General features: G+C 45.3%; 1 protein-coding gene across 1 annotated transcript in view; it reads right to left on the bottom strand.

The window, feature by feature from the left end:
* gnptab (N-acetylglucosamine-1-phosphate transferase subunits alpha and beta) overlaps positions 1–18,559 on the bottom strand; it is a gene marked incomplete at its 5' end in the record, with an annotated part of 33,066 nt that overhangs the window by 2,597 nt on the left and 11,910 nt on the right. The window contains 11 exons of the mRNA XM_083662462.1: positions 3–101; positions 198–283; positions 479–592; positions 789–1,008; positions 1,123–1,322; positions 4,127–5,256; positions 5,536–5,751; positions 7,107–7,230; positions 7,731–7,901; positions 8,241–8,420; positions 8,667–8,828. Of these exons, the coding sequence (XP_083518588.1) occupies positions 3–101; positions 198–283; positions 479–592; positions 789–1,008; positions 1,123–1,322; positions 4,127–5,256; positions 5,536–5,751; positions 7,107–7,230; positions 7,731–7,901; positions 8,241–8,420; positions 8,667–8,828 (2,702 nt within the window). The remainder of the gene's footprint in view (positions 1–2; positions 102–197; positions 284–478; positions 593–788; positions 1,009–1,122; positions 1,323–4,126; positions 5,257–5,535; positions 5,752–7,106; positions 7,231–7,730; positions 7,902–8,240; positions 8,421–8,666; positions 8,829–18,559) is intronic.

Genomic DNA, 18,559 nt, shown 5'->3' with positions numbered 1-18,559 from the left:
ACCTGGGGTTTTTCCTGATGTCATCTAACTGGCCAACCACATGGGACACATTGGTCCGCACCATCTTAAAAGCTATCTCCTCCTCCCCCATGATCTCAAATCTGTGCAACAAAAGGCATTTTAGCTCAACAGCGCACATAGAACACAACAGGTAATGCTTTAACAGACTGGCTAACGGTGCTTAGTTGAAGACCCACTTGTACTTGTTCTGGTCTCTGAAGGCCTTGTGAATGCATTCTGTGATGGGCTTGCAGTGGAGGATGAGGCCTTTTGTGACTGGAGGCTGTGGAGTCAAACAGAGATCTCAGTTAAACTTCAGATACCGCAGCCTAGAAAAGAAAAGACATGGGCGGCACAACACGCCCTTCCTAGAGGTCTTGCAAAAACACACTGATATGCAAAACCTTGGAATGTATGAAAGGTACTCTAAAGCACCATGATGGGGTTTTTCAAAGCATTTAGTGACATTATGACTCACCATGCTGGGGTCGTAGTAGGCCTCCTGCGTGGGGCTGACCAGGTGGAGCTCGGTCAGGTTAGTCGGCAGCGTCTTAGAGCAGTTGATCAACATCTGCTCCAGACTGGTCAGATCCTGGAACACGTTACACAGAAGAATACAGACATGCAGTTTAGTTACACAAAATAACTCATGTTACACAGTACTATTGTGGGGAGTATTTCTTGTAAGAGTGGACACTATTTATCCAAACAGGGATGTGTAGGCTATAACCTGACATGTCTCAAAGCCTTATGTTATAGACAAGACAAATATCACTACCAGAACTGACCTGGAGGCTGAGGGGCAGCTCGTGGATCCTCGTAGCGAGGGTTCGAATCTCACGGTCGGACAGAACGCCCGAGTGGTCGGTGTCGATCTCGTCAAACACCTGGGAGACGTTGAGCTGCTGCAGGGCACTCATCAGGAAGTAGAAGTAGGAGAAGGCAAACTGCATGTCTTCTGAATGACGCACGCGGTGGCCCGATGTCTTGTCGAACTCCTCTGGGAATCTGGAGAGAGAAAGCAGAGCAGTTTAAACCTACCTCTCCACTGGTACCTGAAAAACTAAACAAGACATACATTGTTTATTGTTTATTTAAACACAATGCGAATCAACCACTCACGTGTCCTGCAGCTCCTGCATGATGAGTCGGTCGATCATGTGGGGCATGTGTGCGGGGACTTTGCGGGAGGTGAAGCCAAACTGGCCATTGAGCAGCTTGTTGACGTGGCGTAGTGAGTCAGCAAATGTGTCCTGCAACCTCCGGCCAGCGCCGGCGCTGTCGGCCTCGTACATCAGCTCTCTCTGGATGCGCTCCTCTTCCTATGGAGTCGTACGATACAAAGGATAGGGCATTGGAAGAAAGAAAAAGACAATGAATATATTCTGTGTGTGTGGCCTTTCAGTTTACATTTCTAACATGTAATGCCTTTCCTTTTTATCAATATTGATATTAAAGCAGGACTACCCCCAGATTTCTGGAAAAACGGTATTACATTACATTACGTCATTTGGCAGACGCTTTTATCCAAAGCGACTTACATTAACACATTTTTGTCAGCAATAGAGCAATCAACTATGCAACACAGTCTATGACAATTACAACCTCTGAAGGAACAGTGGTACAAGTTTAGTTTAGTTTTTTTTTTTTTTTTTTTTTTTTAAGAAAGAGAGAGAAAGAAGTTAGATCAAGAAGGGCCCAGATGGAGTTTTCAAATCTACTTGATTTGAAAACTCTGCAGGCAAGATGGCCGCCTATACTCCCTTGTACCCTGGCAGAATTCCTAGCCCATTAACTAACATAACTTGGCCAATAAGTATGTAACATACAAAATAAAACAAACAGTAATGTCTTTATTTGATGTAGAATGCATGTAACTGTTTCGTTAAACTCGCATTCCAGGAATATTGTATTTACTGCGCTGCTCTAAAGATAATGTAACTGGCGCGTGCCTCAGAGAGCCTGTTCGTCCTGGAACCCACTCGCTTTGCACCAGAACACAATAGATTTGGGGGTGGAACACGCCAGCATTGGCCAATACCAACGCCAATGCCAGTGCCCAGAACTGTCAAATCGAATAATGGACAGAGACGCTATGACCCGCCTCCAAATCCCCTTTTCTTTTTTGGTAAATGGTAAATGGGCTGCATTTATATAGCGCTTTTATCCAAAGCGCTTTACAATCAGTAGATAGTCTACATATACCCATTCATACACCGATGGCGGCAGGCTGCCACGCAGGGTGCCTACACACCATCGGGAGCAAGGAGGGTTAAGTGTCTTGCCCAAGGACACAGCGACAGCACCTGGGAGGGAGCGGGGATCGAACCGCCAACCCTTGCGTCATTGGCCGACCCGCTCTACCTCCTGAGCCGTTTTTGTACGACAGTGTATCAACGTGGCTATATTATAAATATAGCCACGTTATAAACAACTAACCAACGCTGGATGGAAACGGTTTTGCCGGAAATGGTTAAAAGTTATATCAATATGGTCATTCAGTGGCGTTTTAACGTTTTACTGCCACGTAACATAACTAACTAGCTGCTAACATTAGCCACAGTAGGTGATTACCCATGATGCATTGCGCTCTTAAAGGGCTCGCGCTAAAAACATTTCCATTGGAGTGAATGGAGATGTTGCAACTCTCCTGGCGTGAACTACAGTAATAATCACATGAAAAAAACATTTTTCACATGAGTGGAGAAGGCGGGAGTTGGCCGTGACATAGGATGCAACCACATTTTGGGTATTTTGAAGGGCCAAAAAAAAGCAGGTTTGAACCCATAGAGGGCACTTATGCTGTTGAAAATGATAAAGATTGTAGAAAATTATAAATTTGGTCTCAAATGTGGAAATCTTTACCAGAATTTGTCACACACCACCCCAAAAGCCATATATATTGGTTAAAGGTTAATTGGTTAATTGGTTAAAGCTGAAAAAAGTGTTTTGGGGTTTAGTCCTTATGCACACACAGGTTGGTACATTATGCACACACAGCATACACGCGTCCACCCACCCACCCATAACACATATACACTCACGCACACAAACAGATACACATTAGAGTCAACTGTCCTGATCTTGATGTATTAAGTGTTTTTATCTCCTATGTTGTTTGTCCTGTTTTATATTTATTTTCTATGATGTTGCCCTGTTGTATATTTCCTGTTTTTATGTCTGGGGACTACGGATGGAAAATAGCCTCCGGGCTAAATCCGGCATTTTTTACACTCTCTTCATTTACAGGTGATTGCACCCGATAATGATCATTGTGTTAATGCATTGTCCCGTCTAAATAAACAAATAAAGTAAAAGTAAAGTCCTGCTTTAAAGTCGAGCTGAACCCAAAAATTATTTATTTTTCGTTGTAGTTCAAATACCTGGGTATTCAGTGCACCTATTTAATTAATGTATGCAAAGAAAATCACAAAAATCAAATTTCTTTCATCAAGATTTCATTCATAACAGTAATCTACAGTTTGCTGACGTCACATAGTACTATCAAATTTCTACCCCATTTTAACCAATCATATCACACAACCGATCACGACATGGCAGCTGTCAATCAATCTTTATTTCATTTTCTACTCCAAATGAAGGAGAAAATGGCACCTAGTGTCTGTAATCTGGCAGAATCTCTAGCCCATAAACTAACTACTAACTTGGCCAATTGTAACATACAAAATAAAGCAAACGGTAATGTCTAAGAATGCAAATAAATGTAACTGGCTCGTTAAACTCGCATTCCAGGATAACGTTAACGTAAAGGGTTGCCCCTCGGAGATTCCAAGCAGGCAGGCAGCACTCATGCATCGGATTGTCCACTCCGCTACACACAGAAGCAGCTGGCTGCCTGGTACTCTGCAGAGCACCACAACACGCTGAATCCCACAGGGGCGGAACACGCCAGGATTGGCCAATCCAGTCCTCAAAATTGTCAAATCAAATCATCGACATGCTACTATGGCCCGCCTTTCAACCTGTCATCTCAAGTTTTGTTTTTCAGTCTGAAACGTGACTCTGACCCACGTGCCACTTGGGCTCCATTGGGTTCATCTAATCTTTAAGTTTAGAGTGATATTTGTGGGTATTTTATATTATTGCCATCAAGAAAACTACCTACCTCCAGCAGGTCCTGGAAGTACTTCCTCCTCTCCCAGGGCAGGAAGCCTCTGTCGGAGGAGGTGTAGTGCTGGAGTCTCCGGCCCACTGGAGCTGCTCCCCCAGCGTTGGCCTGCTCTGCCTGGCTGTCTGGACTTTTGATTTTGGAAATGCTGCCCACCAGTGTGTCTAGCAGCTTGGAGGTCAGAGGCTTCTCAATCACAGGATCTGCATGATGAGGTTTGGGAGATGCAACACTACCCTTCAGGCTTTTCTGGAGCTCATCATCAATATGGACTGGGATGAGAGGAGTCACAGTTTTTAGTTTGTCTTGCTGAATGACATCTTTCCTGAACATGTCTTTATTTGACTTTTGAGTGTCCTCTTTTCCGTGTAGAACATTCTCTTGTTTTGCAAGTTCAGCCCCCACAGGTGACTTCCTCTCCGATTGCTCTGCCTCCAAGTCTTTAGATGGCTTCTCCTGGGCTTTGGCCTCAGCCTTACTACCTGGCTGTGAATCTTTGCCCTGCTGCTTCTTCAGGGACTGAGCCAGTGTCTTGTAAGGCCCCAGCAGTGCAGCCATAGTGAGGTTATAACCCTTCACAGTAATGTCACCAATTAGAAGCTTCTCCTCCAGCCTCTGAAGCTCAGTGCGCACTGCAGCCGGTAAAAGTGACACATTCAGCGTTGGCACTTCTACGAGCACCTCAGGCTCCACGGGTTGCCTCTTCCGGATCTTAGGAGCCCTTTTGTCCTCGGGGACATCTAAGAAAGGAAACTGTGGCTCTGGGGTGGGGGACGGCTTTGGCTCTTTGTCTTTGCCGGCAGGTTGGGACACGTTAGCCTGAAGAACCTCGCGGGTGTCCACAGCTACGCTGAAGGCCAGATTGAACTCTCGGTCATCTTCACCCTGGAAGGTGAGGTTGTAGTGGATCTGGGTTGCATTGTGGCCCGGGAGGAGGAGCAGGTGGATGGTCTTCCACTTGTTGGCCACCGAGGTGTGGCGTAACACCGGGTTGTCGCTGACATGGGCCTCGGACACCCTGCGGGCCACTCTGTGGAACCTGAAGTAGGGCCTGATCTCCCCCACTGGGAGGGTGTACAGGCTCTGATTCCTCAGCAGGGTCACATGGTGCAGCTGGCCAAAGTGTTCTACAACAGACACATCACCGTTAACCTGACATGTCCCAAATGGCCATTTAATATGTAATAGTGGTTCAAATCATAAATGCAAATCTCTCTGTGTATATGGAATGAATAAAGTTTAAGATACATGGCTAGAAAACATCATCAAGTCAATCAATTTCAATCAATTAAATATTAAGAGTTATCTCAAGGTGTTTTACAAATAGAGCAGGTAGAAGACCAGGCTCTTTATTTTAGACCATACTTAACAATGATTATTATTATATGAATTTTGTTTACACTCACCTTGGCCACAGTCCCCCACATCAAATCCACAGGACAGCACATTGCAGGCTTGGTCACAGAACTTGTCTGCGAGCCAGGAGTTGGCACAGCCTTGGTTACAGTAGGAAATCCCCCCTAGACCACCCAGACCACCTGCAAACTGCCAGGCCTGTCCACCGGCTCCACCAGGCCCACCTACACCGACGCCAGCCACGAAGCGACTGTTCCCCCCTGTACCTGTCGCAGAAAAGGAATGACATTTTAGAGACATGAGAGAGGAGCAAGAGTGGAGATTAGATGTGGTCCTTTAGAAGCTAAACCTGTAACCTTACACCAAAAACAACTGTCTTTGATCTACACCAGGGGTTCCCAACCTTTTTTGGCTGACCCGACTTTTAGATCACAAAAATCTATTGACCCGAGACATTCAAATTCTGGTACACCATAGATAATATCATCAGTGATATCGTCAGTGATGTCACATGTACTGTAACATTATTTTCCCCCTCAGAATTCTGGCTTTAATCTGAGGATTGACAATCTCAAAATTCAGACTTTTTTTCTGACAGTAACTTGGAATTCTGACTTTAATCTAAGAATTCCGACTTCTTATTTTCAGAATTTTGACATTGAATAACTCAGAATTCGAGCTTTATTTTCAGAATTCTGACTTTATTCTCAGAATCCTGATTTAAAGTTAATAATCTCAAAGATTTTCATGTAAATAAAACAAATAAAAATAAAAGTCACTATCTATCTAGTCTCGCTGGCCAGCCTCCCCTCCCTACCGTGAGAGGAGTCTGGCGCCACGAAAACAGGCAACAGGGATAAACCCTCCCCTGCTCTACAGCTGCTCCCCATTGGAGCAACTGTTTCAGTGGCTGCCGGATGTCCACTCCCGGCTTATTACAAACTCTGTCATTGGCTCCGACCATGTCAATCAGAGCGGCTTCCGCTCCCTCCTCCCTGTGTGTCGCTGTAAATAGTGCCCTGCCGCCTCAGTGAAAACAACAACGCTAACTAACTAGCAAGCTAATGGCAGAAACCTACACGCTAGCTCGTTGCTATATGTTGAAAACAGCAAGTTGGATTGTTGGAAGCTATTTTCCAAGGGCACTGCCGCTAAGCGCCACCCATCGCAATCCCACTATGAAGACCTGCGGCACCAGACTCCTCTCAGGGTAGGGAGGGGAGGCTGGCCAGCGAGACTACTATCTATCTGATAGTGGGTTAACACAATGGTGATTGAGGCTCACCGCCATAGGTGTCGTGTCAACCAAGAGAACAAAACTGAAATCTTAAGAGATTATCACTTTAAACTCAGAACTTAAAAAAAAAAAAAAAAAAAAATCTACGCTAGTTTTAAATTGTGTGGTGTAAAATAATAATAATAGTAATAATAGTATAATAATAATAACAATATAATAATAATAATAATAATTTCAGGCAACCATATTTGAATTCCACGCGACCCCACTTAGGGCCGTGACCCTAAGGTTGGGAACCACTGACCTACACTGTGTAGGAGTGATAGCCAAAAGGTACAGTTCAGACAGGAGAGAGATACAGGGGATGGGGTGTTGCACTCTTACCCAGGCAGTCTCCTCCATCCCAGTCACAGGCTGAGTTGTTGCAGGCCTTGTCACAGTAGCCATCTTTGATCCAGGATCCGGGGCAGCCCTCAGCACAGTTGGGGACAGGCCAGGTGAGGTACACCTGCAGGGAAGAGAATGAGGGGAAGATTAAAGGTCAGTCTGTAGTCAGAGAATGATTAACTGAGCTCCTAATACTGCACCAGAGCAAACACTAGGTGTTGGGGTCACTGCACCAGAGCAAACACTGGGTGTTGGGGTCACTGCACCAGAGCATACACTGGATGTTGGGGTCACTGCACCAGAGCAAACACTAGGTGTTGGGGTCACTGCACCAGAGCAAACACTGGGTGTTGGGGTCACTGCACCACAGCAAACACTAGGTGTTGGGGTCACTGCACCAGAGCATACACTGGGTGTTGGGGTCACTGCACCACAGCAAACACTAGGTGTTGGGGTCACTGCACCAGAGCATACACTGGATGTTGGGGTCACTGCACCAGAGCATACACTGGGTGTTCACTGCACCAGAGCATACACTGGGTGTTGGGGTCACTGCACCAGAGCATACACTGGGTGTTGGGGTCACTGCACCAGAGCATACACTGGGTGTTGGGGTCACACCTTCTGTCCTTTCGAGTGGCTGAAGAAGTCATCCGGCCAGACATCCTTGCCAAACATGACATCATCGTTGAGGTAAATGAACTTCTGGGAGAGGCCCGGGATGCGGTGGATGTGGGTCTCTATGGCAGGGGAGCTGAAGGTGGGCAGGTGGCTGTGGTTCTGGAAGATGTCCTGTGAAGTCGGAGAAAAGCATATAATGTAGGGGGCATGCTATAGTTTCTGCAATTATGTGTCTGAAAAGGATACACAAAGAACAGCACTTCATTTCACTGTGTGTAACATGGTAATTAGCATGCTTGAATAAAATAATCTTATTCTATGGCAAACAGAACAAAGGATTTCACAGCTCTATCAACATAAACATAAATGATCTGTCATCAAAATACATTTTTCAGATTACTACGCTGCATAACATAAAAGCTTAACCGTCAGTAAAAATGGTTTATATTCCCATCCCTAGTAGAGGGGCAGACGGGAGCAGTGCTGGAGAAGTTGAGGTTGAAGGTTTACCTGATGTGAGACAACAGTAACTCTGGAGTTATCCAGGTTGAGCCAAGAGGGAATCTGCCCATTAGTCACAATGAAGATGTGTCGCACCCAGGGGGCGTGCCGCTCCACCGAGCGCAGCGAATAGCGGAGCTCCTCATTGTCCTCGAACCGGCTGGCTGAAACATCCTCATCCTGTTTGGACTGGAGGGAGGAGAGCACAGAATAGATTAAGATTCAGTTCTGATACACATCTGAGACCACATAAGTTAATGAGTGGTCTGAGTTAATCTAACTAAAGTTCATTAATATTATTGCAGTAAATAAAATGGTATATTATTACCATTTCATAAAATCGATAAGCGCTGCTTCGTGCAGTCCAGTGAAAAGGGTTTTTAGGCCGAACACAAACATCTCAGGTGTTCTAAAGACCAGTGGAGAAATGTGTACCTGTGAGATGGCAGTGAGGTCCCAGAACAGGTAGCCAGGGCTGATGGTTAACTCCTTCCCGTCTAGAGTCAGGTTCTTTTTGGCCTGCTGGGTCAGGTCGCTGAAGTCCTGCGGGCTTTTCAGGTGGAGCAGAGCGATGCTGGCCTCCGAGTACAATTCAAACTGAGGGCCCAAAAAACAAACAAACATAAACAGAGAGGTATGGAAAAACATTGACAGCCAGTTTCTCCGAGCTGAAGCCTCTGACAACAAGAATGACACGCGGTTAAGATGCGACCCTATGACAGATGGCGCAACAGAGACCGTGACTCTTTGGGACAGGGAGATTTCCTCAAAGAGTGGGGGTGAGAACAACAAGTCAAGTTCAAAAGCCTGCATGATAACCTTTGACCCCCCAAAGCCACCCTGCTGGTAGCCACCCTGCTGGTATGGAGTCATCTGCCAGGCTGCTGTCTATAGCCTTGAGATCTCAGCCAGAACTGGAACGTGTGTATGTGTATAGAGAGGTGAGAGTTCAGAAAATTCTATGTCGTCATCTCTGTGAGGTCGTATTGAGGTGGCGCACCCTCTTAGGGCAGCTATGCGTGTGGCTTTGGCACTGTCTGTGTGTGTGTGTGTGTGTGTGTGTGTGTGTGTGTGTGTGTGTGTGTGCGTGTGCGTGTGTGTGTGTGTGTGTGCATGTGTATGCAAAATACATCCGAGAAAGAGGGAGATAGGTATCCCTGGCATTGCCTCTTTCAAACCATCTGTCCCATCTCTCTCATCTCTGGAACCCGAAGCCTTATCCTACCGCGAAAACACTAGACCGCATCGCATTCCACCAACCGACATGGCACCAAAACATGTCGCATGAGCCGATGTTTAGCCTGGCTGCCTACGTCTCCTGGCTGCCTATGTCTCCTGGCTGCCTGCGTCTCCTGGCTGCCTGCGTCTCCTGGCTGCCTGCGTCTCCTGGCTGCCTGCGTCTCCTGGCTGCCTGCGTCTCCTGGCTGCCTATGTCTCCTGGCTGCCTGCGTCTCCTGGCTGCCTGCGTCTCCTGGCTGCCTGCGTCTCCTGGCTGCCTGCATCTCCTGGCTGCCTGCATCTCTTGATATTTCTCTGCTCCTGTTTTAAGGGGAGGATTAGCCGGGCCGTATCAACCTGACGGGAGGCAGCAAGCCGGGATCACATTTCCATTTTTATGACAGCTCCCTTTACACACACACAAAAGCAGGGGCGTGCGATGATGTCACACAGACACTCATGGCTGCCCGCAGGCAAGCACATACAGAACATGATCACAAACACAAACAAGCCCATTATTTTAGTCAATTCAGTGGGTCACAAGGAAGATGGTAAATATACAGGGTGTTGTACTGTACTTGAGGATGGTTACTACTGTGAGTGGGAAGGATGGACGAGCAAGGTGTTGATTTTGCAGAATAAAAACATTATTCAGACTGGCCACAAAAAGGAAAGAGAGAGAGGGAGGGAGAGAGAGAGAGAATACATTTCATTAGGTTTTTCATTTACAGTCTTCAGTAGATAACTAGTGGGGGAAAACCCTTCACACCTCCACAAAACACTGGCCCTCCTCCATTCTCCTGGAGAGGGAAAAACAGACTAACTGGATTGCTGTCATCCCAAACCTTTTATACCCTCTCACCTGCTGTCTGTGGCCAATCAGGGAGGGTTTCTGGGATTAGTGCCACTTTGACCCAGGTGCCATAATTTCAATCTCCCCTCGTTTGGAGCAAAACGCTATCATAAATAGACCCTTTTCACAGCAACCGTTTTGAGATGGTAAAGGAGGATGTAAAGCAGGTGTAACCAATAGCATTAATGATGGTTACATTCCATTTAGGTGTTCCAGTGCCAGGGCCCTCATTAATGTCATTGGTTATTCCTGCTTTACTTCCTGCTTTACTACCTCAAAACTGTTGCTGTGAAAAGGACCTATACTCTAATCCAGAGCTTTTCAAAGTGGGAGGCGGGCCTCCCCAGGGGGGCTCCAAGCAGTTTCAGGGGAGGCTCAGTGAATGGAAGTGAAAAAATCATTAGTTATCACAAGGAGATCACATAGAATAGCCTAAATGTGTGTGATTTGGTTAAAGATAGTTGAGAGATGAGCGAGACGTTGTCTGGCTATGGGAAGCAGCCTCCCTGACAAACAAGCAAACATTCCCTTCTTTGGAACTGACCAACATCACATCAAGGAAAACCACCCACAAAGACATAGAAAAAGCACACTCCTCCTTCTTAAAGGGTCAGGTCATTAAAGTCCCCCTACAGAAAACCTGTGTGAGATCAAACACAAGTGAACAAGCACTTCTCAAAAACACCACAAGTTCACAGCGCATACAAAATGTTGAACAGATGCGCGAGAGGAATACACCTTCTTCTTTCAGCATACATCAACAACTATATAATGACATATTGGGGATGGAAAAAGTGTGCTCCATGACACTGGGAAAGGTAGACCTATTGCCAGCAACATCAAATTGCCTGTCACCATGTTCCAGTCAGCAGCCCGTCGGTCAAAGTGTTTGACGACTTGGAACCAAAACACCGGCTAGCTGTCAAACTGCCAGGAATAAAACATCCCCATGTGTCCCCCCCTTGCTCCTGACACATCGCATACCATGATCACCGTGGCCTATTTGTCACTGCAGGCAGGGAAAATAAAAACACATTATGCTAGACTAATTAAATGAACACAGCACTGCAGAGACTAAAGTGCACTCCTCTATGTGCTGGGTAAATCAATTAACGCAACAGCAGCTGATCTATTTAAGCAGATCGAATAAGACATCAGCAGTGTGCAGCAAGGAGGACGGTTGGATCTGAGAGCAAGCTGCACCATCAGCCTACGTCACCTGCCGGGTCGAGAGGTTAGGCCTAGTGCACCGGGCTGGCTGTCAGAACCAGGTCAGCGGCATACAGAGGAACAGATGCTATGCAAAAAGCCAGCCTCATCATTTAGAAACTGCAAAACATTGTAAGCGTGACGCCATCTTTTTCCCCCAAGTGTCTTTCCTGGCTAATAGAGGGGTTTAGGTGCTAAATCTCGCAGCGGTGTAGGTTTCGCCTTGGGGGGGGGGGGGGGGGGGGTTGAGTGAAGACAGGGAAGGAGAGCACACAATATCCTTTTGGAGCAAGGGGAAGTCTATTGGAAAACATCTAAAGGCCATCCAGGGACACTACTGAAAGTGGAATTACTTCGGATGTGTTATATTATGTATGGCATTGATTTCGAGAATGTGGATATTTCACATTTTCCTTTTTTTTATGTATTTCATTAGCCTTGACGCGAGACTCAGCCTTCATTCTTCAGACTGATTCTCGGCGTAGCAACCCCTGAGACAACTGCAGGCATCAGCTAAAATGGCCTCAAGCTACATAAACGTTATCCATCACAATCAAACTGTACCCAACTCCTGCACAATGTTGTTATCCAAAAATAGGGAACAAGAGTATCCCCAAATATTGCGTAGTTTCCAGTACCGAGCCCTTATTCACATGCCAGAGCAGAAGTTTAAAGTCGAGCTGAAACCCAAAAATGACTTTTCTTTTCTTTTAGTTCAAATACCTGGGTATGCAGTAGGGGTGTCACAATATATCGTCCCACGAAATTTCGCGATAGTAAAACGTCACGATATGTATCGTTGAGATGAAATCTCATATTGCGAATTTATTTTTATTTTTATAAAAAAAAAAATTTTTTTTTTTTCAAAAATAGACTAAGAAACGTCTTTGTTTGTTGAAGTTCAATGTGTGGAAAGTAGTTCAGTTGAACAAGTCTCTGAAGAGACACATGAGAAGTTATACAGGAGAGAAACCATTCAATTGAGTTTCTGGCAAAACTGTTTACTTGACAGGAAAAACTGAAGATGCATAAAAAATAGACTAAGAAAAGTCTTGTTGTTTGAGTTTGAAGAAAAACTGAAGATGCATAATGAGAATTTATACTGCTGAGAAACCTTTTAGTTCAAAGTAAATCTAAGTGACGGTGTAACTCATTCTATTTCAAGATAAGCCTTATCTCCAATCTCATGTTTTTTCTAGTTGTTATTGTAATAACAATTTCCCACAACAGCATGTTTTGTATTTGTGCATTTCAAATAAAATACTACTTTTCCAGTCATATATTGTCATTATTCAAGTTTAAAAAAATATTGTTAAAATCGTATCGTATCGTATCGTTATCGTGAACCCAGTATCGTGATACGTATCGTATCATGAACTGAGTGTATCGTGACACCCCTAGTATGCAGTGCACCTATTTAATAATGTATGCCAAAAAAATCACAAAAATCTAATTTCTTTAGTTTTTCACACTTTTTCACATCAAAAGTTCATTTTTCAAGATTTCATTCATAACAGTAATCTACAGTTTGCTGACGTCACCTAGTACTATCAAATTTCTACCCCATTTCAACCAATCCCACTCGATTTGGGGGTGGAACACGCCAGGATTGGCAAAAGCCCAATCCAGTCCCCAGAATTGTCAAATAAAATCATCGACATGCTACTATGACCCGCCTCTCAACCTGTCATCTCAGACAAGTTATGTTTTCAGTCTGAAACGGACTCCGACCCACGCACCATTATGGGTTCAGTTCAACTTTAAGCTCAAAATTGTAAACAGTGCAGTACACCCTCCCAACCACTGAGCTCCCAACCGATACATCCGGCGCTGTGGAGCAGTTGAAGCCCGAAATGACAGCCGAAGAAGGCTGTTTTTGAGCTTAAACTTTGGCTCTGGCACGTGAATAAGGGCACGTGAATAAGGGCTCGGTATTGGAAACTACGCAATATTTGGGGTTACCTTTGCTCCCTATTTTTGGATAACAACATTGTGCAGGAGGTAGGTACATTTTTATTGTGATGGATAACGTGTATGTAGCTTGAAGCCATTTTAGCTGATGCCTGCAGTTGACTCAGGGGTTGCTGCTACTTCGAGACTCATTCTGAAGAATGAAGGCTGAGTCTCACGTAGGGATGTTCATTTTGAAAAATTTCCAAAATCGATAATCGGTGAGAATTAACGATCAATTATCGATTATCGATTTTATTAATACTTAGAAAATTTTCAATATTTTCATTTTTTTTTTTTTTTTTTTTTTTAACAAAATGAATGCCTATGGCAGAAAATACGAAAGACAACGTGTTCTCCTCAATGAACTCTTTATTTCAATGTGTCTCCTCTCCAACACTGCTGTCCCCGGCGCATGCCGGTGTGAATTTCTCATGTTTAAAACAGTTTTGTTGGCACAAAGGCCCGTGCCCAGCCAGAAAACTAGAGACTATATGAAGCTCCACCTCACGTTAGTCGGCTGTGCAATGGAGTGGGGCGAGGAGGAACGAATTCCACCCAAACCTAGTCAAAAAAAAAAAAAAAAAAAAAAAAAAAAAAAAAAAATTTATAATTAAAAAATCGATCCAAATGCCACAGGATCGATTCCAATCCTTAACGATCGATTATCGATTTTCGATAATTGATGAACATCCCTAGTCTCACGTCAAGGTTACTATTTCCTTTTGGGGAAAAAAAGGGGAAAAAATGCAAATAGTAAACATGTTGTCCACCACCAGTAACGTAGATCCACCCTTGGGTCAGTCCCATTCATAGTCAATGCCACCCCCTAGTGGCACAAAGTTAACATTACAGTGTGACTAACAAACGGACGAATGGACGGAGAGCGATCCATAGGTCAGTGTAACTGTCCCAGAGACATGTTTCATTGAGACATTGATGCATAATTCATATTTCCTTATTTCATTCTTCTATCATAATAATCATGGGGATTTGAGTTCATACAGTCATTAAAATGATTAAAAATGTAATAAATAAGATGTTATAAATAAGAGATTAAAAAGGGTAAAAGTTGTCTAAAAATATACCACTGTAAAGTAGCTTGATGTTGGTTAAAAATTAAGTACACTGCATTTAAGACTTCATGTGTGTAATGTGTAATGAGTCACATGACCAGAGTTTAGTTAAGGGCGTGACCGTGGCGTTTTGGGTCAGAACGAATATGGCTGCTGCAGAGTAAAGACGTACAGCCCCAATCTAAACCCATTCCGCACGTGGTTCAAAAGGCGCACACGGTAAATGTCTTTTATTTGGTTTATATTTGTGTAAAAGGTCTGTTAATGTGATTTGACATTGCATAAACGATGTGATACGATGTAAACTATTTTATTTGATTTCAGCACATTTCAGTTGTGGTAATATGTTGGACATGTATAATTGCTGGAGAGACTTGGAATTGACAGAATCGTTTTGTGGTTATTTCTTCAGTTTTCACGGTGTCTGCTGACAAAGAGAGAGAGAAATAAAACCTTCAAAAGACATCAGTATGAAGCGTGGCCATCATTTCTAAGAGACATTGAACCAGTGTAGTTACAGTCAGGGACAATTATCCTGACTGTAACAACACAGTGGTTTGACAGCTAGACGTCTACACATAGGCCCATACAACAAATGAGCCCATGTGCTTTAGAGTGAAGAGGTGAAACTGTGTCGCAGGCAACCCAAACATACACAAATACACGCTAACACAAACACATCAGCAAGCCGCCACACAAACACTCCTTGGCAGTGGTTGGGGGGTAGGACCTGGCAGGCGACAGCGCGGGCAGATGATTGGGGTTGTGGGGCAGCTTTCATCGCCATAGCACACCATAGCAGTCTAACACTAGCTATAAATACTAACTATCTCTCACCACTGAACCGCTCAGTCTCTCTCTCCCTTCAATCCCTCTCTTTCTCTCTCTCCGCTATATGCACATCATCTCTCTTTCACAGAATCGGCCCGTGTAACCACCCATGTACCTGGAATCCCTCCGCCTCTGAGCAGCCACACACACACACACACACACACACACACACACACACACACCGATTACTGGACTCCCTGCCGGGCTTCGTCTACCCCACACACCTCAACTCCACTCTCACCCTGCAACACCCATAAAACTGACTCCATCAGCTGTCATCATCTCTATGACTGACTACAAACAGCACTCTGGGCAGGTAAAGGCAGACATAAGCGCGAGTGCGTGTGCGTGTGTGTGTGCGGCGGGGTGAGGTGGATAGTGCAGGGAAGGTCAGTAAAATCCTGCCGACCTTTCAGTGTGCTGCCTGGCGCCGCGCCACTCTAAACAGTTGTTCTAATGTTAACCCCTGCTCCGCCAGCTAAGGTTACAGCCCTAATACCTCTAGTTATTATCACATGACCACCACGCTGCCCCGCGGAAACCTCAAGACTAATGCAGGGAGGGACTGAGGCGGGCAGGGTTTCTACTGTAGACTAATGCACGGAGGGACTGAGGCGAGCAGGGTTTCTACTAGGGATGTTCATCAGTTATCGAAAATCGATAATTGATCGTTAAGGAATGGAATCGATCATGTGGAATTTTTATCGATTATTGTTATTATAAAAAACTTTTTTTTTCTTTTTCTTTTTTTTTTGCGGACTAGGTTTGGGTGGAATTCGTTCCTCCTCGCCCCACTCAATTGCACAGCCGACTAACGTGAGGTGGAGCTTCATATAGTCTTTAGTTTTCTGGCTGGGCACGGGCCTTTGTGCCAACAAAACTGTTTTAAACATGGGGAATTCACACCGGCATGTGCCGGGGACAGCAGAGTGTTGGAGAGGAGACACATTGAAATAAAGAGTTCATTGAGGAGAACACATTGTCTTTCGTATTTTCTGCCATAGGCATTCATTTTGTAAAAAAAATTAAAAAAATAAAAAATATTATTAACACGTTAATTGCCAAGAACGAGTTGAGTCGTCAAACACAATCCAGCTGTTCACTGCCAACGACGAGTTGAGTCGTCAAAAAAATGATTTTTTTTTTTTTGACCGTGGGATGTGCATCTAACCCTTTTACATCTCTTATATAATTATTGGAGCCACCGAACGTTTACAACCCATTCCACCGACCCACTAAGTGGCAACAGTGCTCTCCTGACTAGAGGAAGGCAAGCATTTTTTTAACTTGTCACGCCATTCTCACCCCAGCCATTCTCATGAAAATGGATGGGGGAAAACGCTTTCTTTTTCGCGCTGATTGCTGGCGATGCGGGATTGCAAATTTACATAATAGATTACAGTTGGAACACACTTTGAAACACGCAGCATAAATATGACCAGAATCGCAAAAGCTTCTCTCAACCAAAACTCCAAGAAGCGAGCGAGTCCATGCCGACTTCCTCAAACAGCGGCCGTGCAGACAGGCACAGGACAGCAGCAAAGCACTGAGACTGTGACGGCCGCTGCAGCCAAGAAGAACGCCCACGGAGGGAGGAGTTGAAGCAACTCTCCCTCTCGCTCTCTCCCTCTCTCTCTCTCGCTCTCTCTCTCTCCCTCCCTCCCTCTCTCTCTCTCTCTCTCTCTCTCCCTCTCCCCCTCTCACTAGGATTAAACCTAGTGCGTCTCCCTCCCGAGAGGGAGGGAGAGAGAGAGAGAGGGAGGGAGAGCGAGAGGGAGGGAGAGAGAGAGAGAGAGAGAGAGAGAGGGAGGGAGAGCGAGGGGAAGGGAGAGAGAGAGAGAGAGAGAGAGAGAGAGCGAGAGGGGGAGGGAGAGAGAGAGAGAGAGAGAGCCAAAAATGAATGGTTAAAGTGACAGTTCTATCGAATTTCACAAAAAGCCGTTTATCTCTGAATATTTTTTCTGACGCTAAAACCATGCTGTATTCAACTGCTAATGCTTACATAACTACTAACTCTACAAACTAACTCTTTTAGACAGAGAAAGTACACATTCTATTAGTACTTTTGAGATATTGTATGTTCACAAACTCCAAGCAGAAAATAATCCTCGGCTCTTGTAAAATGAGCCACAATCCTCAAAAAACGGCTTGGCAGAAGCTACCTACAGCAAGAAAAAAACGGCTGGCAGTCAATGTGTTAATATGATCGATAATCGATAATTGATCGTTAATTTTCCCGATTTTCGATTATGGAAATTTTTCAAAATGAACATCCCTAATTTCTACTGTAGACTAATGCAGGGACTGAGGTGGGCAGGGTTTCTACTGTAGACTAATGCAGGGAGGGACTGAGGAGGGCAGGGTTTCTACTGTAGACTAATGCAGGGAGGGACTGAGGAGGGCAGGGTTTCTACTGTAGACTAATGCAGGGAGGGACTGAGGAGGGCAGGGTTTCTACTGTAGACTAATGCAGGGAGGGACTGAGGCGAGCAGGGTTTCTACTGTAGACTAATGCAGGGAGGGACTGAGGAGGGCAGGGTTTCTACTGTAGACTAATGCAGGGAGGGACTGAGGAGGGCAGGGTTTCTACTGTAGACTAATGCAGGGAGGGACTGAGGCGGGCAGGGTTTCTACTGTAGACTAATGCAGGGAGGGACTGAGGAGGGCAGGGTTTCTACTGTAGACTAATGCAGGGAGGGACTGAGGAGGGCAGGGTTTCTACTGTAGACTAATGCAGGGAGGGACTGAGGAGGGCAGGGTTTCTACTGTAGACTAATGCAGGGAGGGACTGAGGAGGGCAGGGTTTCTACTGTAGACTAATGCAGGGAGGGACTGAGGAGGGCAGGGTTTCTACTGTAGACTAATGCAGGGAGGGACTGAGGAGGGCAGGGTTTCTACTGTAGACTAATGCAGGGAGGGACTGAGGAGGGCAGGGTTTCTCCTGTAGACTAATGCAGGGAGGGACTGAGGCGGGCAGGGTTTCTACTGTAGACTAATGCAGGGAGGGACTGAGGAGGGCAGGGTTTCTACTGTAGACTAATGCAGGGAGGGACTGAGGAGGGCAGGGTTTCTACTGTAGACTAATGCAGGGAGGGACTGAGGAGGGCAGGGTTTCTACTGTAGACTAATGCAGGGAGGGACTGAGGAGGGCAGGGTTTCTACTGTAGACTAATGCAGGGAGGGACTGAGGA

Source organism: Poromitra crassiceps, assembly GCF_964638095.1.
Source record: "Poromitra crassiceps genome assembly, chromosome: 2".
NCBI classification, from domain to species: Eukaryota; Metazoa; Chordata; class Actinopteri; order Beryciformes; family Melamphaidae; genus Poromitra; species Poromitra crassiceps.
Note: the sequence above shows the minus strand (reverse complement) of the source record. Positions and strands in the feature narration are given on the sequence as shown.